Source organism: Toxorhynchites rutilus, chromosome 2, assembly GCF_029784135.1.
Source record: "Toxorhynchites rutilus septentrionalis strain SRP chromosome 2, ASM2978413v1, whole genome shotgun sequence".
In the NCBI taxonomy this organism is placed as follows: Eukaryota; Metazoa; Arthropoda; class Insecta; order Diptera; family Culicidae; genus Toxorhynchites; species Toxorhynchites rutilus.
In genome coordinates, this window is record NC_073745.1 from 152,337,685 (window position 1) to 152,362,115 (window position 24,431).

Here is a 24,431-nt window from a genome sequence, read left to right on the forward strand (position 1 = left end):
ATATATACTTCAAACGTAAATCAAAATGACAGAGTTCGACAACCAGTGAATAGAAACCATCCAATGTCAGGTTTATATTGATCATTGAAGACGTCCAAATTGAATTTCCGTTTTGGGGAATTTCAACATCTTCTTGATGTTTCATTCTTTTTGGGATACTTTTCCGATCAATCGAAGTATGAAATTCCTGCCAGTTCAGAGGTTTTGCTAACCCTCGAGCGAACGAGCCATGCCGTGAGCGACACTCACTCACTTAATCTTTCCGGGTTTTGAATTTTGGAAACAATACTCAAAAATGTCATATTTGTCATAAAAAGTGCATATTTGGTAGATATCAGAATAGGTCGCGAAGTACATTTCATACTGATTGTTAATATACGATATAGAGGTTGTCAGATTTTTTTTTTCAGTGGAAATATGTTGTTTTGTTCCTTATCGCAATATATTAGATCCGTATTTGTTTATTTATTGTAATACAAATAAATAAACAAATACGGGTCTAATATAGCTGACCCGGCAAACTTCGTCCCGCTCAAAATTTGTTCTTTGTTATTAATACCTTTAAACATTCGCGTTTCCTTACCATGAGCATGTTCATTGGTCCAATCGCAGAACTGTTCATTGATTGATCTTCTAATCGACCCCGTTGAATTTACTTTTAATATAAAATTCCTAGCATTTCTAACAAAACTCATCATTATAATATGAGATTATTTTAAGACACAATTCTCGTTCAAGATTTTTCAACCACTTGCAAATAACATGTTTCTCCGTTACATGGAATAAATGTTTTATACAGAAAATATGATAGAATAAAGACAGCCCTGAATCGGACAACTCCTTCTTCGAGTTTTGGTCTTATCAACACATTCGGCGATACTTTTTTATTGGTATAGATAGAACAAGATATAGGAGTGCGTTTCATCACATTAAAATCCATTTCCAGTTTCGAACAAAAATCAATTTAGCTAGCTCAAACATCAAATGGACTAACAACACATGTCACTATGTAATTGTAGAACATATGGGAATTTAATTTTATGAATTCCCTTTTTCCTTAAGAGTTTTCCGAAAATTTTTAATTGTCATGTTTAGTTGGAATATTTTTGGTAGATATATGTGTAATATTTTTAAGGAACCATTCCAGAGGAGGGAGGGGTGTCATATCGTCATAGAAACATTTATCATACCCAAAAACCCTCACATCCCAAATTGCGCTTGATTAGTTATCGAGTCATGCAGAAGTTTCTGTTTGTGTGCCCCCTGTAACTTGTGTTTCATTTTTATGGCAGCCCTTAGAGAGGGGAGTGGAATGTTTAACCACCATAGAAACATTTATTGTACCTTAAAAGCTGCATATGCTTAATTTGGTTCCATTTGCTTGATTAGTTCTCACGTTATGCAGAAATTTGTGTTTCATTTCTATGGCAACACTTCCCTCCCCCCCTCAGAAAAGTGGGAAAAGTGTTGAACCACTTTAGAAATGGTTCTTGCCCCCTAAAACCTCCACATGCCAAATTTGGTTTAGTTTGCTTGATTAGTTCTTGAATTATGCAGAAATGTATGCTTCATTTGTATGGCAGTCCCCCCCCCCCTCAGAGAAAGAGGAGGAGTGTCTCTTCACCATGGAAACGTTTCGTGTCCCTAAAACATTCGCATGACTAATTTGGCTCAATTTGCTTAATTAGTTTTCGAATTATGCAGAAATTTGTATTTCATTTGTATGGCAGCTCCCCCTTAGGAAGGGGGGAGGAGTATCTAACCACCGTAAAAACATTTATTGTACCATAAAACCTACGAATGCCAAATTAGAATTTATTTGCTTGATTAATTATCGAGTAATGCAGAAGTTTGTGTTTCATTGGTATGGCAGCCCCCTCTTTGAGAGTATTACCACCATAGAATCATTCATTGCACCATAAAACCTCCATATGCCTAATTTGGTTTCATTTGCTTGATAAATTCTCGTGTAATGTAGAAATTTGTGTTTCATTTGTATGCAAATGCAAAATGGCTGCCACCACAAAATGGCGGATTACATATTTTTTCTAAACCCCATCAATATGGGTATCAAATGAAGGACTTGACTAGTAGAACACAGTTATTCATGAGGAGTGCAAACCCCAATTATATCACGATACCAGACGGTAAATTTCTGCTACGATATGCTTGCCAATAACTCCTACAACATTTGCACCGCAAGACATTTGCACGACAAATTTTGATTTTTTAGTATTTGAATCGAAACGTTTGAGTGTTTGCTGAGTGCTGAGGTTTTATTTTATCCTTTGATTTTTTTTCTGTAATTTTGTACATGAAAAGCTGCTCATTCTGGGATCTGTGCTCCATGATATTCGAATAATGGACACCCCTTGGTGTAGTCCTACGTCTCTCCGGTTATGTCCCCGACATTACCAATCTGTCTTTTTTCATATTGTCTTCAAAAAATTATTAACGCGTTGATTGCCATTGCACTATGGTCCAGGAGGTGCATTTAAGTGGAAATTAGCATCTAGAGCTCGACAGTGATTCTCTAGACAAAAACTGTCTTCGACAAAGTTGTTACATATAATAGAGCGCTCATTTTTATGTTATCAAAAATAGGGTGACCAAAATTTACGATGAAATAAAAAATTTAACTTTCTTATCTTTATAGATAGAGGTAAACATAGTTCGACAGTATTGTAGCTCTGGTTATTTTAAGTAACTTTGTGGAACAATATTTCTTTCTATCTCTTCAAATAACCGATATAGTGCTTTTTCTCTAGGTTGAGTTAGGGTTTCCATGAAAAAAAAAGTTTTTTTTCTCTAACTTTTATATGTAAAATTCTACATCAAAACTGTCTTCGAATGATCTTTAGAGCTTTCCAATCCACTAATTTTACGGTGCATAACTTGTATGTATCTTAATGCTACTCAAAGTTATTGATGTTTTTTCCCCGAAAACACGACCTTTTCATTTGCTTGTCGTTCTTTTTGGGGCAAACATAATAAAAAATTATTGATGGCATTTTAAAGAGCACATTTGACTCTACATAAGGTGAAACTTTCAAAAGAGTGTTATTTTTTGTATTTGAGTAAATTAAATTTGAAATTATGAGTTTTTACATATAAATGAACAAGTTGCAATTTTTAAATGCATATACTAAGCGTAGACTTTAAAGCAGCATCACTTCAGTTCAGTCTTATAGCCACTCAACATGGAGGTTCAAAGAAGACACATTGTTGATTTCCTTTTTCGGTGGACGAAATATAGAAGACGTTATACAATTATCACGAGAAAAATTTCTTACTATTTTCTTTTTCTACAATAAAATATATTTATTGTATAAAAAGAAAAGCGGGGACCGACAAATTATCAGATGCTTCCTAAATAGAAACCATATAAAGAACAACTCGGGGCTCGACGTGTTATTTTTTAGTAGTGTATTGACATATTTTACTGGCGATGAGTTGATTTTTTTTTTAACAGAACAAGTGTGCACCTTTTTTTTGTACTAAAATTATTTTCAAATGGCTCAGCAACATTAAGTAACAATGAACCGAGTTAATGAATAGGGAAAAGCCTATTTGAGTAGAACAATTCCAATGTTCTTTCTCAAAAAGGCATAAAAACCCTATTATCTTTTCGTAAAATGTTACAATATGGATAATGACAAATTCATAATAAAATAATATTATAGGCTTCTTGTTACAGAGATGTCCATCTCCTAGGAACTTGCTATCTCCTTGGGACTGAGGAAGGGATGAAAATCTGCTCACTTTTCGAATTCTGAAGAAGAAAGTTGCAATAGAGAAAAGGAAACGCTAATAATAAAAATCAAAACAATAAAGGAAAACTAAACATATATATTCATATTTGAAAGTGTATGGATTTGAGAAAATCATAAATTAAAGAAATAGCATCAATATTACGAGTAGCCAGAACGTCGCGAATCGGAAAATTAAGTGGCATTCCCTTATTGCGAAAATTTTCTATTAAAGATAACCTGTCATTTTGAAACTCAGAACAAAACCACACAATATGATCAATATCCTGATATCCTATACCACACACGCATAGGTTACTATCACTGATGTTAATTCGAAAAAGATGTGCATTCGAAGAATAATGGTTAGACATGAGTCTGCACACTACCCGTATAAAATCACGAGAAAAATTATACCCTTTAAACCATGGTTTGAGAGAAACCCTAGGAATGATAGAATATAGCCATCGGCCTTTATCACTACTATTCCAACTTGACTGCCAAGATACAAGTGCCCGTTCACGAGGAAAATGAAGATATTCATCGAAAGTGAGTAAGCCTATAGAATAAGTCTCCTTCCATAGCACCCTTCTTAGCAAGAAAGTCTGCTTTCTCATTTCCTGGTATCGAACAATGAGACGGAATCCATACAAAAGTGATATTAAATGAACTAGTTATCAGAGCACTTAAAAGTTGATGGATTTCAGATAAGAAATACGACGCATATCTATTTCTCACTGAACGGAGTACCTCTAAAGAGCTAAGACTATCAGAAAAAATAAAAAAGTGATCTGGGGTCAAGGTCTGAATATGGAGGAAGGCCATGTATATTGCAGCCAATTCTGCAACAAACACCGAACAAGGTAAACTAAGCCTACGGAAAGTGAAGAATTTGATATTGAATACACCAAAGCCTGTGGATCCATTAAGACAAGATCCATCAGTAAAAAAAGATTTGGTTGGGTCAATATGTTTATACCTTGACAGGAATATCGCAGGTATAACTAAATGGCGGAGATCATCTGAAATATTATGCACATAATCCTTCATTGACAGGTCAATAGTAATAGAGGAATTGAACAAAATTGAAGGAATGATCTGGAAACCAGATAAAGTAGATGGACTTTCCAATGTCATAAATTCATGATATAGAGACATTCGCCTAGATCGAAAACCTGAGTTCAACATTTTTTCAAAGTTTGCTATCACCTTCAGATTAAGTGTTTCACACCGTATTAAAAAACGGAATGATAACTCGAAAAAACGTACGGAAAGAGGAAGTATGCCAGCTAGAATTTCTAGGCTCATTGTATGTGTTGACTGCATACAACCTAGAGCAATACGCAAACAGCGATATTGAATCCATTCCAGATGCAAAATATGGGAACAGGCAGCGGACCTGAAGCAAAAACTACCATACTCCATAACAGATAAAATGGTTGTTTTATACAACCTAATCAAATCCTCAGGATGAGCTCCCCACCAAGTTCCTGTTATGGATCGCAGAAAATTTATTCTTTTCTGACATTTTTGTTTCAAGTAGCCTATGTGTTTACCCCATGTTCCTTTGGAGTCAAACACAACACCTAAATACTTGAATGACATCGAGCGACGAATAGGTCTATCCAAAAGTTTAAGCTGTATTTGTGCAGGATTATGTTTTCTTGAGAATACAACCATCTCTGTCTTCTCAGTAGAAAATTCAATACCCAATCTACAGGCCCAATCAACCAAATTGTTAAGAGAATCTTGCAAAGGATTATGAAGATCGGTGCTGTCTTTGCCCATTACCGATACTACACAATCATCTGCAAACTGTCTCAAAGTACAATTTCCCGATAAACAAACATCAATATCATTTACATAGAAGTTGTAAAGAATTGGACTAAGACATGAGCCTTGAGGAAGACCCATGTAGCTAATGCGTAAAACTTACGAAGAACCATGAGAAAAACTCATATGTTTTTCACGCATTAGGATAAACAGAAAACTATTTAATTTCTGGGAAAACCCATTTCGACGAAGTTTTTGAAACAGAACTTCTATGGAAACAGAATCAAACGCACCTTTGATATCTAGGAACACTGATGCCATTTGTTGCTTACTACACAAGGCAAATTCAACCTCTGATGAAAGAAGCGCAAGACAATCATTGGTTCCTTTACCTCTACGAAACCCGAACTGCGAAGGCGAGAGAAGATTATTAGATTCAACCCAGCTGTCTAAACGATGGAGAATCATTTTTTCTAGTAATTTGCGAATGCAAGATAGCATTGCAATTGGTCTATAAGAATTATAATCAGACGTAGGTTTACCAGGTTTCAGAATAGCTATAACTTTAATTTGTCGCCACTCATGCGGAACAATATTCTGCTCAAGGAAAGCATTGAACAGTTTCAACAAACGTCTCTTCGCATTATCAGGTAGATTTTTCAACAAATTAAATTTGATCCTATCTGACCCTGGAGCCGTGTTGTTGCAAGAAAGAAGAGCAAGAGAAGAATCAGTCATACTGAACGGAGGCTCAACATCATCAGATGTCTCTAAGAAGGGAGAAGGTGCGGGGGCTGAGTCTGGACATATCTTCTTGGCAAAGTCAAAAATCCACCTTTCTGAATATTCAACTTCTTCATTTGAATGAGATGAATTTCTCACTTGTCTGGCAACTCTCCAAAGAGTGCTCAAGGAAGTCTCTCGTGAAAGCCCATTTACAAAATGACGCCAATAGCCTCTCTTTTTAGCTTTAATGAAGCTTTTGAATTTACGCTCCAGATAAATGTAGTTATCACAACGTTCACGGGTGCCCAATTTTCGCCAATCCTTGAACGCATTCGATTTATCTTTATAGAGATTTGTACATTCTTGGTCCCACCATAGATTAGGAGGACGTCTACGAAACGAATTACCAGGAAAGCGCTTCGTCTGAGCATAAATAGCACTGTCAAGAATTAAACCAGTTAGAAAATTATATTCTTCCAGCGGGGGTAACTCATGAACTAATGCCACCGATTCTGAAATAATTGAAGAAAATCTCTTCCAATCAATGTTTCTAGATAAATCATGCTGAATATTTGTTGTTTCAGACGATTTTGAATTATTGGATGACATTCCAATAACAATCTAAAGAAAAAGAGGAAGAACACAGGGACAAATCTAAGCAACTAGTGCGGCCTGAAGATGGAGCAATTCTTGTTACATCACCTGTATTCAAAATTGCCATGTTGAAGTACTCACAAAGATCATAAATCAAATTGGCCCTTCGATCATCAAAAGACTCACCCCATCCAATTCCATGAGAGTTGAAATCTCCCAAAATAAGATTAGGTTGCGGTAAAAGTTCAACAATATTCACAAGATTTCTATAATTAAGCATAGTTCTTGGTGGAATATAAATAGAAGCAATGCATAAATCTTTGTTTAACACATTGTCCGAACGAAGCCATGTCTCAGAAAGAGCAAATGCATCACAATTCAAAAAATGGAGCATCACCTTATGTAGAGTCAAATGTGCTCTTTAAAATGCCATCAATAATTTTTTATTATGTTTGTCCCAAAAAGAACGCCTAGCAAATGAAAAAGTCGTGATTTCGGGGAAAAAACATCAATAACTTTGAGTAGAATTAAGATACATACAAGTTATGCACCGTAAAATGCGTGGATTGGAAAGCTCTAAAAGTCATTCGAAGACAGTTTTGATGTAGAATTTTAGATAGAAAAGTTAGAGCAAAAAAACCTTTTTTGCATGGTAACCCTAACTCAACCCAGAGAAAAATCACTTTATCGGTTATTTGAAGAGATAGAAAGAAATATTGTTCCACAAAGTTACTTAAAATAACCAGAGCTACAATATTGTAGAACTATGTTTACCTCTATCTATAAAGATAAGAAAGTTAGATTTTTTATTTCATCGACAATTTTGGTCACCCTATTTTTGATAACATAAAAATGAGCGCTCTATTATATGTAACAACTTTGTCGAAGACAGTTTTTGTCTAGAGAATCACTGTCGAGCTCTAGATGCTAATTTCCACTTAAATGCACCTCCTGGACCATTGTGCATTGGTGACACCGAGTTTTCCGTTCAGGCCGCGTCAGTCAACGATGACTGACGGTATAAAATAAAAGGGTAGAATCTCTTTTTTACTGCTTTCGAGCAGAAATACCTTCTTACGATAAGAAACGATGGCCCTAATACGTTCAAAAATTTACATCGAGTAAATTCTAATTCTCCAGTATTGCACTTCGCATTGTTTTAATACGATATCAGCGCGTGGCCTGACGGGAAAATCGCTATAAAACCGCGTGGCACTCAACGTGTTAATAATGTTCAACTCGTAACATTTTTATGTGTAAATTATCTCGCACGTTAAAAAACGGCGTTCGACGTCTCGTGGCTTCAATTCATACAGCACCCATTGTCCTATTTTTCCGATCATTCCCATTGCTTTTAAACGATCGGATATTCAGACATTTTTGGCGTGGAGGCGATCTGGCGCAGGGGTAACATTCATATCTCTCACACAGAGATCACGAGTTCAATTCTCACTCCCGACATTCTTCCAAAAATGGAAGTAAAAGTGACGAACCAGCCAAAATGTGTTGAAAGTCACGTTAATAGAGAGGAAAAAATATTTCAAGGACTCCCCTTCCTTGAGCCGTGCATGAGCTAATTGATCATATAGTTTGCACTCTAAGAGACTTATGAATCAGGGTGTCTGCTACATTAGTTGAATATGAATCATTCGCTTTGCGTAGTCCGTATGATCCTGCTGTTTCATGATGCATGGAGAGGTTCGATATGTATATGTTAGAGGCAGAGAAGAAAACACACATTCTGCACTGAGACCGTACATGATAGTTTTGGTGTGTTGGCTCGTATGTCATGAAGTGCGAACCGAAGCAGAGTTGTCTCGTTTTCTTTTGTGTCGTGATTTGTAGCACGTAAAAGCAAAAGAATGCCACTGGGGGAAATGATTCGATTGAAAGGATGATTCAGTAAAAGGATTAATCGGAAAACACTGATCATTAGATCAGAAATCTTCCGGTAGAAATTCCCATTTCTAGTTTCATGCTAAGTAGAGAACAAAGACTAAGGCTCCATTCCATAGAGACCAAAATACTCAAATTTGTCAACAATCAATCAACATATTTTTTGGGTGATCCATGCGGAGAAACTACTCCGAAGATGATGATTTCTGCCTTTGTACGAGCACAGGAGATTTTTTTTTGCTGTTTCCGAGTCACCAAACATCATGCGCAATTGTGCCGAAACACAATCCATGAATTTGAAGCTGGTTATCATGGAATGAAATGCAAGGGTTTATTTCTGTAACTCTAGAAAATTTATGCGACTGGATTTGAGTAGCTTATTTAGGTCACTTCAGTTAGATATGTAGTCAATTTGTTATCTCTTGAATTAAATTAGTAGCTGAGTGTATTATCATTCAAGCTCCAACGGATTTCATAACGCAAATGAGCTAGCAACCTAAGCACAAGCTTGTTACACAGTAAAATATCAGGAGCATTCGATCATGATTTCCTTCGTGTTAAATCCCGTAGATGTTCTAATTACCGATACTACATCTACTACATCTTGTACGAATTTGTGCGCGCTCATCGACTTGTTGAATTTTTGAATACTACAACAATAATACTTTCTACTTAAAAATTAGTCATTCTAATAACAATTTGGTTCACGTAACACAATTTATACTGTATCTTTAATGTTTCAAAAAGAACTTTTGCTCATTATAAGTGTAAATTTTTAGACCTCGTCGACCCCCAAAATTATTTTTCGTTTATGTGGACATCTGGGAAATCACTTTGAGATCTCCTGGTTTAGACATTTAGCTTGGAATGTCGGAACATAGAGACAAAATATAAAAACAACGCCATGGCCGGTGAAATGAAAATTCTGAATGTAAACAGAAAGAAAATCAAAAGGTCAGAGATCAGATGAAAGAAGATTGAAGGTTTCAAAATTTTAGTCACCAACAAAAGTTTTTACTCAAAAACAAAATACGCTGAACAAATTATGATTCGTGAACATAATTGAATTTAATAAAATATTAAAAATAAAATAGGGCGCCCCAAAAAAATATTTAAATCAGAACATGTCCTGCTAAATCAGGACAGATGCTATCCCTATGTATTGCACATTATAACTTTAATGACACTAACTGATCGTTTCTTTTGCTTTTCACAGAGTACTTTCGGAAGACAATCTTGCGAAAAAAAAGAATATCTTCTGTTCCTTTCATTACATTTCATGGTTTACCATTTTAGTAAACAAGAAATGAACTTGAATTGGGTGAGTTCTCATTCTGGAAACGTTTCAGTGAAAAGTATGAACTTCTCCATGAAATTTAAAAAAAATCGATGTTGAGATTGTGCAAGAATTTTATAAAATATATGTCAAACGTATCATCGAAAGAAATAATGTTGTCCAACTTCGAATAAAAATACATATGCGGACAAACATTAGTCACCCATTCTGAATGTTTGTATAATTTGCACTGCTCGAAAACAATAACAGTGTTTATGTGATGAAGCGTTTATTGCAGCGGTAATCTACTATTAAATCTGTAGCTGATACTATTTGAACACGATGTAATCAACAACTCCGTGTTTGGAATGCTATCGCTCCGTCTCAGCATGCAAGATCCACGTGAGAAGTTCAGCATACGTACATCATTATCGATCAACGATAAGTTTCCTTTCGTGTGAAACTTGCTGCGCAATTGATCATTGTTTACAAACGTTTATTACACGAAGCAGACAAGCAGTCCGATAACGTTTCCGCGATTGGATGAAGAAACGAAATCTTCATGCACACGACATAGTCCCCTTTATTCCGCGCGGCGATTGAGGTGAGATGGCTCAAGTCACTGCATTCCCGTAGGCGAATTGCGTGACTATAGATTGTCACTAGGTGAGATTTGAAGTCGTGTCCTCATATGTTATCGACTCGGGTATCAAAAATAAGTTGAAAAGTGTGGTAGCTTCCACAATGAAGCGAGAAACTTTGCTATCTCACGTCACTCGCCGCGTGGAATAAGGAGGAGTGATTGAGCAAACCTGCATAAATCAGATCCATTCCCGAATGAGTGGCTGTGTTGCATTTTTCTCGTTTCTGTCACTTCACTCTGCAATCCACCACCCATGTGAAACTATGCGGAAAGTTAATATTGATTAAGCACACAAATCTGCCATCGATTACCGCGATTATACTGAGTAACTGCGCTCGATGGGCTCGAAGTACTTTTGGTGACTGAGACACGGTGATTGTATGTAGTTGACAAGACGATAACCGAGCCTCGAGCGGAGAAAGGAGTCACCCTACACACCGTTTTACACGTATTCAATCAATGACTGAAATGGAATCGATTGAGCTTTCGCACAAACGCTATTTCAGGGCTGACGAAAGGTAAAAGGACGTGAAGAGGCCATGTGGAAATGGGTTCGTGTTTTGTAATTGCGAACATTCGCTCCTAATCAGCTTATCGTTCAACAATCGTAAATAGAACAGCGACAATCGTTGGGCAAGTCAAGGAGAATCGTTCAACGGCATACACTTCTATGATTTATTTGGAATTGAGTGAAATTATCGCTGTTTTGTTCCCCATCGATTGATTCGTTCCAATCGTGGAAGTTACAAACTTACCTATCCACCAGGCGGCCCTCGCTGAGACTCCGTTGATAGTCAGACATGTCCTTGTCTAGATCATCGGCGTCCCGCAGGCGGTACGTTTCCCGCTTGTAGAACCCAGCACCTACTCCGCCACCACCGCCCGAATCGGCTCTGATAGTGATCGGCACCCCGAGTCCGGTGCGGGGAAGCATTACATCCGTGGTGGAGCAGCCGGATGTGGCAAAGTGGATATGTGTCTGGCTCTTTCCCAGCAACTGTCGGGGCGTGGCATCGGCCGAGGAAACCGTCCGGCGGCGGAAAATTCGCCTCAAGTTGCGCAATGGGTGGAATCGCTTGCGGCGTGTGGTGCCAGTATCGCCCGCTGCTGAAAAAGAACAAAAAATAGAAGCAAATGTCAGTATTTGATTAACTTCCCACAATGATGTTTTATGGTAATACTATTCCTCAACTTGCGATTCGTTCCATGTCGAGAGAGATGTATTTGAAAGCGATTTTTCCGAAAAAAAACTTCAATACATCTCTTATCTGTCAAGAAAGCTACTGTCGAGCCGTTTATGGTCATTGAATGCGAAACGCAATCGGAATCAAATTTTCTTCCACTTCCACATCGCTATACTCCTCTTCCTCCCACTCCCACTACGATGTGATAACGTTTCGTTACATATTATGCAGATGCGTGTGCTGTTATCACAATCTGCTTCCACTTATTACCGAGCTCATTGTGTGGAGATAAAGACAATTTGCCGTAATAATCAGGTAATGGTCGAGCCTTTGGGCAAATTCCGTCTGTCTAACTCTGTTTCTATAAACGAAAATAGATGAGAGACGAAAGGAACAACCGGACTGCCATTGTCGACATGAGAAACTTTCCTTCTCTTTGTTGGCCGAATTGTAGTGCGTAAACTGATAACTACCGTAATATACTGAACCAGACAAATGATGCAATTATAAGCAGAACCCGTAACCTTCCTCATGAAACATTTCATGAAAAAATATGATTATTTTTTTCGCATTTGGAAAACAGGCATTTATTTCAAAGGCAATAACATTTCTATGCCATTTAACTAAGTCAAATGATTTCATCCGTAAAAGAAACAATTCTACATTTCGCAAATTGTTTCGAGTCACCGAAACCACCCTGAAATAGTATGGACAGCTCCGATCAAGTGCAAACACTGAAAGTTGATCACGCGTGAAATCCACCTTCGCTTCCCTCGGCTAATGCAGAGGTGGGCGTCATAAATTCTTGTGTAGAGAAACACAGCTCCTAGTTAACCTTAACCAAAGCAAATCAGCTGTAATTAATACGTGATCGAAACTGAACTTCTCACCACATTCGCCGACGGCGACGGTGTTGGAAATAAATTTATCATCGCGATTGCTAGAGCTGAACAATTTCATATCGTGTTCTTACTTATTCCCCCATCCACGGACGGGGCATTAGATCATCGTTTATCGATTTTTTATTTGTTCAAATTATTTCATAGTATAAATCATTCGTTGAGAATGGTAAGTTCACCTAGAGAGACACAATTTCGATCTTTGGCTTTGTAAAAAACCTTAATTTTCTTCATGCATAATAAGATTTTCTATTGGAAATTGAGACACCGTTTCGTCATGGCCATTTTGACTAAGTCGAATCACCCACTAGTCGACCAAAGTTGTGCACCTCTAATGCGGTGTGCCAGCTCGATGATGGCGTGTTTGCACGGTGCGGTTTCAAAATTATCCGCATTGGCGCCTATTTGCTAATAATTCGATCCTGCTGTTTGTCACAGAGTGAACGGGTGGAAGCAGTGGAGTTACAATGAAACAAGTTTCTCTGCTTTTGAAGATACCCAAGTGCTTCTGAATACTATTTATTTCATCTTGTTTTGTCAATTGACATAATACTTTTCTTGGGACAACTTTTGAGTTTGGCCTCACAACTCCAAAATGACCTCATAAAACTCACCTCACATTCTAGACCAAGGATACTGAAACTATTTTGGGCAAGAGACCCCTTTTTCGGAATGAAGTCATATCATCGACCACCTATAGCCAAATGCTTTAACCCTCCTGTACTCGCGTGCAAAATCATAACACGTATACTCGCGCACGGTGTCGCAGACCGAAAATTGAACTTCTCTATAATGTTGCCATTGTGTATTTTTCAGGCTTTATTGGCATTTATTTGAAGAAGAGGGTATGATTGAATGAAAAATATGAAAAAATATGTTTTCTTCTTCTCTATTATGTTTTAATAGTCATCTAATTCAGCCTCCTCAAAACAGAGTAATTTTTGATACTCCAACACAAATATTTTTCTTTTTCTCGTTTTCTTGTCGATATTGTCCATTATAAAAAAAAGACGGGTGGGTAATGTCGGGGACATAACCGGAGTGACGTAGGACTATACAAAGGGGACAGCTTTTGTTAAATATATATTTTAAATATATTGTTTTATTTTCTTCTCCTACGTGAATACCTACCTATCTACCTGAAAAATGGATTAGTTTACTGTTTACTCTTTATGAATATGTTGATGCTTCTGAAAAGAACCTTTGGTGTTGTGTTTTTGTTATCACTCGATATTCCCATCTTGTTCGGTTAAGCCTTCCTGTTCAGCTATTGCGTTTGCCACTCGCCACAGCTTTCACAGTTGGAAAATTTCTTCCCATCCAGCTTGTGACATGTTGTTCAGTAAATTACATTTAATGCGACGTGCCGGAGAAACACTTTGCCACTCACTGAAACTAATTGTTGCCTTGATGAGCGCCGAACCGAAGCTGCTCTGTTCTTGATGCGGGTTTTCTGATTGTCGTGAGCAGCTTTGCAAGCCAACTCGAGCACTCCGACGGCCGAAAATCTATAATCCCTGTTAGGTATACTGGTGCTCCGGCACTAATCCGTTCGGCCTAGCTACCCTTGCGGAGCAATCAGTGAATGCGACCAACAGGAGACCTGCACGGTTCGAGTGAGACTTTGCCTTTTCCTTAACTTGTCCTTCTTTGTTACGTCCACGATGCCGATGCCGTACAACCACACAGGTTTACGGTTTGAAAGAAAATAAGATATTTTTTTGGGGTCCGCGTGTTTTATACTCTAGCGGTACACACTCACAGGATAGAGACAAATCGGCAGACTCAGCCAGAGGGGCGAGTCCAACGAGACGAACGAATGAGCGTTAAAAGGGAGTGATGACAAAAAAATACATTCATTACGATTTGTTCGCTCGATGGATTCACATGCAGGCTAAAAAGGGTCCTTTTCAGGATCACAAAATTATCTTCAATCTAAAGAGTTTATTGTTTTGTTATCACTCGATATCCCCATCTTGTTCGGCTAAACCTTTCTGTTTAGCGATTGCATTTGCCACTCGCCACAGCTTTCACAGTTGGAAAATTTCTTCCCATCCAGCTTGTGACATATATTACAGTAAATTACATTCAATGGCACGTCGCATTACCACCACTCAGTATCGGATTGGAGGTAATTTTAACCTGTAATTGAACATTTGCGATGACAGTGGTACAGTGTCGACTTTCAATGTGGGGTCATAATTTGGACCTCGAACTCTATGTTTACAAAAATGTCCGACTAAATATGTCGTATTACAGGTCCGTCCAATTAGCTAAATGTCGAGATAAGTGTAAATTACTGTACTTTCAATCTAGAAGCAATTTAAGTATTGGTGCAAATCAATAAGCTCAGAACAACTGCCAAATTCACATACACATCAGATCCTACCAAACAAATGATGAAAAAATCAATTTGTGTTTTATTATTATTTTGGATACTGTTTTAGAAAGCATTAAACTGTATTTCCTAAACTCTTTTTTGGAAGGTTTAATGGCCCTGAAAAGCGCCTTGTTTTATGGAATGGTTCGAATTTAGAAAACTTTGTACTTGTGGTTTTGAAAAAAACCATTTCGAACGCCCTCGATGCCGCCTTGTTCTGGATTGCCACCAAAGTAGTTTGTATAAAGAACAAACTTTTTTCTTCTGCTACCTGATGCCGTTTTGCGATTGCGTTTGCCACTCGCCACTCGCCACTCGCTGCAACTGCCTGTTGTCTTGATGTCCACCGAACCGAATGTGTTCTGTTCCGAATGCGGGTTTTCTTATCGTCACGAGCAGCTTTGCCAGCTAACTCGATCACTTCGGCGGCCGAAACTATATAACGCCGGCTAGGTGGACTGGTGCACTGGTACTAACGCGCTCGGCCTAGCTACCCTTGCGGGGTACTCCAGATCAACACGGTTCGAGCGGGATTTTGCCTTTCCCTTCACTTTTCCTCCTTTACCATGTCCAGACATGGCTGCTTGGGTTGGTTTGTTGATGTGTTGTGATGCGAACCGATGTGGTGAACAGTTTGAATGAGAATGATCGTTACGGCAGCGGAGCGAGGATTTTTAAGCTGACTGGCTGGCTCGAGAATTACGCATGTGTGAGACGGCGACCAATGTTTCGTTCATTTTTTTCTTTTTCCTTTCCAATCGTGCTTCATTCTATTTCGCTGCTGCTCTGGTTGACCGTTTTAGTCGGTACGATTTGAGGAGCACAAAATGGACCAATCAAAAATGGGCACATAGTGCATTTGGACAATGCTTGATATTTAACAATTATTCAATTATTTATCTCAGGAAAAATGAAATGTTATACGTTATGATAGATGCGTATATATATTTCCTATCAATTGATGCAAAAACCTTTGCGATCTATTGAGAAATGCTCGAGTTATAAGCGTTCCAAATCTTGCATTTTTTCCTACTTGTTCAGTGCCTAGATTTCCATTTCACCCCCTATATCTTCCGGTTAGACGTAGTCCTACGTCAAAAACATCCCCGAGACTATAACTGTTAAATTTACCATAAGCAACCGATTAGTTTATAGTTTACTGTTTACAATTCTTCCACAAGTGAAATTCTTTCACAAGTGTGTATATGTATGACCATTATATTTAGTGAATAACCATACGAAAGTCAAACATTTATATTTTGCTTTTGAACGTGTGAATCTAACGACGAATAGTTAATATATGGATCCGTTCAATTCAGTTACAGAAGGGACTGAAATCAAATAAGAATAGTCTGGTAATGATCTTATGCATTATATTCAATAAATATTCCACGCCACTAACATTAATTTATACATTTCATTCAACAATATTCTAGAATATGAAAAAAGGCACTTGTCCAAAAAAGTTACTCCTATACTCGCGTCGGTGTGTCAGACCGAAAGTGTGAAAAAAGTGGCACACGTCCCCTTTGTACCAACACATGCAATACGCTAAACGAAGACGAACGACGAATAACGAAGCTAGAGAGAATCGCAAAGTCGTAGTGTTGATATTTTCTAAGAAATGAACGAATTATTGATTTCTCGGTCTGACAGACCAATGCGCGAGTATAGGAGTGTTAAACATGTTATCTTTGTCTTATGCATACAAAACACTTATTTAATTCGTTTGAATTACCAATTCAAAAATGTTTGCGGTTGGTCAAGTAAGTAAACTTGACCAAATTTTCTCATCAATGGACTTACGAGGTCAGTCCGGTAAGTATTTAGCCTACAAAATAAAAGGTCTGCAAAGTAGGCCTCCGTGGCGGCGATGACCTCCTCATTCGACTCAAATTTCTGCCCGGTAAGTGACTCCTAGAGATGGGCAAACCGTTCACGAACGGTACGAAAGAACTAGTTCGCCGAAAAGAGTGAGCGAGCGGTCGTTCTTTTTCAAAGAACGATAGTTCTCCCCACGAACTGATTGCGAGCGAACGGTTTGTGAACGAACTGATTCCGTAAGAACGGTTTGCGAGTGAATTGTTTGAGAGTGAACTGTTGGAGAGTGAATTGTTTGTGAACGAACTGTTTGCGAGTGAACTGTATGGGAAAGAACTGATTGAGAGTGAACTGTTTGGGAACGAACTGTTTGAGAACGAAGTGTTTGCGGGCAAATTGTTTGCGAACGAACGAGTGCAGCTGAACTGATTTGCGCTGGACGGAATGGATAAATATAACAAGAACGCTTGTAAGGAAAATAAAACGATTTGTCATTTATGAGCAAAATGCGTGTAACGCAGGGTTTATTTTGTTAATGTATTCTCAATTTTGGGTTAAAAATTAAATTAGATTCTCGTAGTTTTAAAAGCAAAACTTCATATACATATCATATACTTTCTAATTATCAGTAAAAATCTGGGGGAAGCTGGGGCGATTCATGGATTAAGTAAACATAAAATTTTATAGTGAGGGTATGTTGAGAAAAAAGTTTTTCCGTTGCTTTCAATTCATTGTTTGGCCTATTGCGTGAACCTGTGTGTTGTCCAAAAAGAGAATATGAAAAATTGCACATATTTTGTGCGCATCAAATTATTACATAAACTTTTGTCGACCGATAAACATATTTTCACATACAGTTTGCGACTTTTAATGAAGCAGCTTATCTTTCCCCACTAAATTTCAAAATTATAAATCCCATACGTACACTATCCAATCCAACGATATCAATATTGATGCTGCTGTCTATTGATGTTGGGTTCCAGCCAACATTCTATGTTGTTCTTAATATCGCTGAACGAAAGAGCGAAAGAACGATTCAAAAGCACTGATTCACGTAAATGAACGGTTAGTGAGTGAACCGTGAGTGAAAGTGAACTGTTTTGCCCATCTCTAGTGACTCCTTCAAGTTTGGAAACAAAAAAAAAAGTCGCACGGGGCCAGAGTTCGGGTTGAGCGACGGTACCGATTGGACGTGCTCGTTCGCGCTCCGTGTTTTTCCTTTGAGTGTCGCTGTTGTTTCGATGAAATTTTTAGGCGTTTCAATAAAAGATGCACTAGTGTTATATAAAAGTGCGCTTTCATCATCGCTACATTGAAATCCTGTTGAATTTATTCAGATTTCCTGGATATTTGCGGAAAATGCCGTGCAAAAGTGCAGTGCAGTGTGCGGCGGAGAGTATTAGTTTCTCGTTTGGTTTCGTGTTACACCATGTTTCTCATTTTGCTGCGTAATTGCCGTGTGTTTGTTTTTGTATATGCATTTAAATGTAGTCAATATCAAATCGTGTTCTAAGTGAAGATATCACGATTATGAAAGAATGAGAGAGAGCTTAGATCGGTTCTCATGGTGAAAATGTCCCACATGCAAATCCGTCCATGCGGAAAGGTGATTCGTTGATCAGCGCACTTTCAAGAACGACACAAGTGCTGTATAAGTGAATTCTCACATATAGAATTGCTGTGGCAATAGTGTAAAGTTTACTGCCAAGAAGTTTTCCATCCTTTTCTTTTTCACTTCAAGCGACAACAGTGTATGCGTGCCATGTCGGACGTCTGTTTGGTACGTGTGGTACTAGTGTGTGCGTATTCGCGTCGTGATAAACTTGGCAGTGTAGTAACATCAAACAACGTTCAGTATCTGCCTATGTGTGTTGGTGACACCACTCGTAGTCTTGTCAGCTCGTCGCTGAAACAAACACCTGAGCGAACGATATTGGAGCTCCAACCATGTTTCGTATGTACTCGTGCACTCGTGATCGATGGCCGGATCGTATTTGCAAATAAAACATCATCGCAAAAAAGTTTTTATTTCGTGCGCCTTCTTCTATATCCCTACGTTATAGAGCGCAGCTAACAAAAAAATATATCGCCGATCCAATCTATTTTAGAAGAGTTTTCTTGGTTGCCTTGATAGATTACAATTTCAAATATTCTGTCAATTCGATATGTATGGAAGGGGCTTTGTCGGTTGCCTTCTAAGATTGCCCAAAGGTAACCTCCGTGTGATACAGTGAAGATGAATTACGTGCGACTAGGCACAAAGGACATTATCAGTCCAATATATCGCAGAGGAGGCCTTTTCAGGCCACCCTATAACATCTTTATTCTCTACGAAACGCATTTGATTTTCGAGTTTTCATTTCGCCGAGTAGTTGTTTCCGCGCTTACAAAACCGAATCACTAACTGGAATTCCGGTTCTATTGCAGAGGAGACCGTTTTAGGCCACCCTTTAGGATATCAGCCGCTGCGAAATTCATTTCAGTTCTGAGTGTTCGTTACGTCGAACAGAGGAGACCTTTTCAGGTCACCCTTCAATATTTCCAGCCGCTACGAATTATATTTGATTTTCGAGTTTTCGCTTCGTCAAGTAGTTGTTTCCGCGCTTAGAGAATCAAATCACTTACCGGAGCTACGATCCTATTGCAGAGGAGACCTTTTCAGGTCACCCTTTTATATATTATGTCGATACGAAATGCGATTGATTTCCAAGTTTTCTTTTCGTCGAGTGGTCGATAGTTCCGTTCACATCACTTACCTCAGTGAATCCTGATTCTTACTTCCCCCACTAACAACTATCCCTTCCATGATATTCGCTAGGGAACCACTCTATAGAGGCGACCCTTCTGGCCTTCTGGGTGGCGAATATCATACTAACATTTCTTCCCTTCCCCTGGTGACTGTAAGGACGTGGCCGGCGTCGTTATTGACCATTTAAAGCTCGAATCACCAGAAATTGCACAACGAAAATGATTTGCTAGTCCCAAGCGTCATTCTGAGTGTTCTTTGTGCAATTTGGTTGGTTCAGGTCAATCACGGAGGGCAACTACGAATTGTGCAGTCTACCCAAGCTCAAGCTCAAAAAAAAAAAGTCGCACGGGGCCAAATCTAGAGAATGCGGTGGATGGGGTCGCAGTTCGTAGTGTAATTCGACCAATTTGACCGTGGTAACGGTGGAATTTTCATGTTTTCCATTTTTCTAAAATCCGCGGACACGCCCGCTTCCACACACGATCAAAACAAAACTACGAGCTCGATTCGGCTGAAATTTTGACAGTAGCCGTTTACGAGAATGTACTACACGATAAGTAATCTCTCTTGCGATACTGACACCATCGGGCGATGAGGCTAAGTACTTATCGGACCGCCCTCGTACAATTCAAGTGTAATTAATGATTATTAATACAAATTACAACAATAATACTTTCTATTAAAATATTAGTCATCCTTATAACAAGTTGGTTAACGTAACACAACTTATACTATATATATGGTTCGTTTTGTTTCCGTTCTGCTGCTAAAACCCACATCATTAAACTGGAGAGGATACAGTATCGTTGCTTGCGTTTAGCCTTAGGGTGCATGCAATCAACACACAACATGAGTCTTGAAGTCTTGGCAGGTGTTTTACCATTGCAGGTTTGGCTTTGGGAACTGTCCTATCGCTTATTAATCCGAAGCGAAATCATGAACCTATTAGTAATTGAGAATTGTAAGAAGCTTCCCGAATTAAACCAACGGTCGAGATCCATGGATCTGTACTCTCATTACATTTCTCAAGAAATAAAACCTTCAGCAGACATCTTCAATAATGTTAGATTTCCGAATTTTTACAGATCTTCCGTTGATTTCGATCTTTCTATGAAGGACGAGACATTTCAGATCATCTTCGATCATCGTTAATCCCTAATATTTTCGCTTCAAAATATAATCATATCAATTCTTCAAGAATGTTTTTCACTGATGGTTCAAGAATAAACGGATCCACTGGTTTTGGTATCTTTGATGAACATTACACTAGCTTTCATAAACTTGAAGACCCTTGTTCAGTGTATGTTGCCGAACTGGCTGCAATATATCATGCAATTAAGACCATTGAGTCCTTACCACCTGATCACTATTTTATTTTCTCGGATAGTCTTACTGCTAAGACAAGCCATTCAATCCTTGAAACAACAGACGAAAGCATCATATTTTCTTATCGAAATTAGGAATGCATTGAATTCTCTTGTTGATAAAAGTATTCGAATCACTTTCATTTGGATTCCTTCCCATTGCTCTATTCCTGATAATGAGAAAGCGGATACACTCGCAAAGATGGGTAGTATGCAGGGCACAGTTTTTGAAAGACAAATAGCGTATCGGGAATTCTTCTCCAATGGAACAGAGATGAGCTTCGGAGATGGCTATACTCTATTATCCCCAAAGTTTCAACGAGGGCCTGGTTTAAAGGGTTAGATCTTGACAGAAATTTTATTAGAACTATGTCCAGATTGATGTCCAATCATTCCGCGCTAAATGCGCATCTCTTCCGCATAGGTCTTGCTACTAACAATTTATGCAATTGTGGTCAAGGATATCATGACATCGAGCACGTTGTTTGGTCATGTAATGAATTTTGCAATGAAAGAATTAAACTGGTTGCCGATTTAGAGGCTCAAGAAGTACACTCACGCATGCCAGTTCGCGATATCCTAGCTACTCGTGACCCTAATTTTATGTACCCCATATATGTCTTCCTAAGAAGCGCTAATGTTATTATTTAGGTCGCATCTCCTACTTCCACTGTCCATTCTCCCTTCCTTTTCTATTACACAAGCAGAACTTAGTACCCGTTGAGATAAGATCATTACAGGAGCTATTAACATAACAAGGAGGCACTCACTACCAAAGGATACCGTTGCTACATCAACTGGTGATGTAGTTTTGTTACGACCCACCACAGGCACTGTTCCAGACAAGGATAATACCGACGAGGCAACGAAGGAATAAATTTTTTTTTTTTATATTGCACTGTAGTTTTAGCTAATTAGACTTAAGTTAATAATTATGTAGTTATAATATATTCAAATAGTTTTAAAATGTATTGCTTGATGGTGGCTCTTTATCCACTTGAGCCTAATTAAATCAATAAAGGAAAAAAAAAGTAGATGTTGTATTTATCAATGCTTGAGTTTACTGCCGTTTGTTTATTGTGTCCATCGCGCATAGCAGAAATAAAGTTTCTCTGTGTTGAGTGTGTTGAGGTGAACACTTTTAAAATGCCCAAGAAAAGGCAACATTTTGAAGAAAGCATAAATTCAGAAATGGCGATTTCTAAAACCGGACAAACCATTATCATTTTTTGGACAAACCATGTGTGTTGCTTGTTTTTGTTGCGCGAAACCTTAAATTTGTTCATATCTTGTATGTGTGAATAGCGCACCTCCGCTACATTTAGTTGCCATTTGTATTCGCTCTCGTGCGAATCGGCCCCGTTCCAATGTAACAATCTCCGTGCTTTGCTAACGGTTTTGATCGAGAATTCGAGAAATGGTGCTTCTTGCGATGTTTCATTTTATCGATGCATCTGTGTGTTATGTCTAGATGTCTATAAGTGCAATGCCACTGGGGTAACACTAAATAATTAGACGCGAATGAACTCTATGAGTTTAAAACCTCTATCAACAACAACACTAAAGAACATGAAGAACATTAAGCATATGAAACTTTCAAATATTTTTATTTTTGTTGTTTTTATGGATATAGTGGTTAAGGAATAAGGAACAACGGTGGGTGCTGGTAGAACAAATATTTAACTGTATGTGGTTGAGTGTATGTCAAATGCGAAAAAAACCGCCGGGAGCGCGATGAATACTCTGTACAATGCGTGCATTGAAATAAAGAAACAAATTGCTACATATGACCAGTTCGTGTATGTTCTCGCATAGGTAAGAAAAAATCGCTGCCTCTAGAGCTATTTCTACAAAGCCAAGGGTTAAAGACATACCCTTTTCAGGCTCACCGAAACTTTGTAATAAAAAGTGATTTATGAAATTTCTTTGCATTTATGAATAACGTCCGAAATGATGAACAAGTAAATTAAATAAAACGAATACGTAGTCCTACGTCCTAAGCGGTTGTGTCTTGGATACAACTCCCTTTGGTTTTTGAGAAGAAAATCACTGCAGTCATTTTTTTCGGGAATTAACACATTTGGGCTAATTGAACATGCCTTTTGTTTCTAGTCATGATTAACAATACCATGAATCGTAGTTCTGGCTTTGAATACGTAGTCTTGTAATCTGACTTTAATGCGCCCACAACTACATTTGATTTAAATTAAATCTATTATTGTTATGGATTAAATCGACAATTATAAGTACTTTGTAAGAGAAATGATGAAAAAATGTTTGTGAAAGTTTGCATCGTATTCGTTTGAAAGTTGGACTACGTCTTTGATTCCTATAAACGGGGATTGCTCCATGAAGTTGAAAAAGAAGCATGTAACGAAAAGATTGAGGGTTTTCAAATGCACATTACACAAAATCGTTATTGAGTTTTACGTTATACTATATACCAATAGACGGACAATTTACTCAGCATATGCTTAAAATACAAGTAGGTAGTTAAAAACAAGAGAACAGTTTAACGGTTGAAATCTCGCTCGCTGATTTCTTTGCTCCACAGAGCAATAAACAATACGTTTGCAATATACCGTTCTGAATAATATTTCATGTTAGATTTTCGGTTTTTGTTTCCCTATTCCACTTTTGGTCAGTATGCATTGTCATAGGATGGTTTAAATATTATAGAATAGCATGTAGAAGGGGTTCCCATCAACAGAAATTTGAAATTCATAATGCAATTATACAAATCAACAACCTGTCCATTACACCCCCACTGTCCATCTTACCCGAAGTTCCCCTAGTGAATTTTTTCAACTTTCTACATAACCTGTTTACACGAGCTTAACGAGTCTGTTACGGTTCTTGACCGGAATCCTATTTAAAATGCAGTTATGTCCATTTGATACGTCGAAATCGACACTCTAGGATTGATCTTCTTTTTGGAATTGTATCAGGTAAAACTTATGGTTTAAGGTGCCAATGAAAATGGCCATCTTGATTTTTCATACGAAATATTGATTTGCATGATAAAGTACCCTATGAGCAATTCCAAATGGAATCGACAAATGACAAAATATGAGTATTTTTTATTCGAATGAAAGTTTGTATTCTGTTTTGGTTGGAGGAAATATGAGCTTTCCACAGCAATTGGAAGTTTTTTGACTGTTTCGGGCTCTGTTTGCCTTAAACTGAAACATTACGCTACATAGGATAATTCTATTGCTTCCATTTGAAAGATGTGAAAATTTAATACAGGATATAGTTGTGAAATTTAAAAGTTTGTGGTTTTTAAGGTGTTTTATTAAAATTTATTTTATTAAAAAAGTACAAAATAAACTTGAATGTTTCTATCTTGAATACATTTGGCATCAAAATATTTTTTT

General features: G+C 37.9%; 1 protein-coding gene across 12 annotated transcripts in view; it reads right to left on the reverse strand.

The window, feature by feature from the left end:
- LOC129771839 (bromodomain-containing protein DDB_G0280777) overlaps nucleotides 1–24,431 on the reverse strand; it is a 237,822-nt gene that overhangs the window by 26,500 nt on the left and 186,891 nt on the right. For 9 of the 12 annotated variants that reach the window (XM_055775921.1, XM_055775914.1, XM_055775920.1 and 6 more), the window contains one exon: nucleotides 11,413–11,764. In XM_055775921.1, coding sequence (XP_055631896.1) covers nucleotides 11,413–11,764 — 352 coding nt within the window. Of the gene's footprint in view, nucleotides 1–10,826; nucleotides 11,102–11,412; nucleotides 11,765–24,431 lie in introns of those variants that run through there. The other 3 variants (XM_055775922.1, XM_055775925.1, XM_055775926.1) reach the window with 2 other exon arrangements.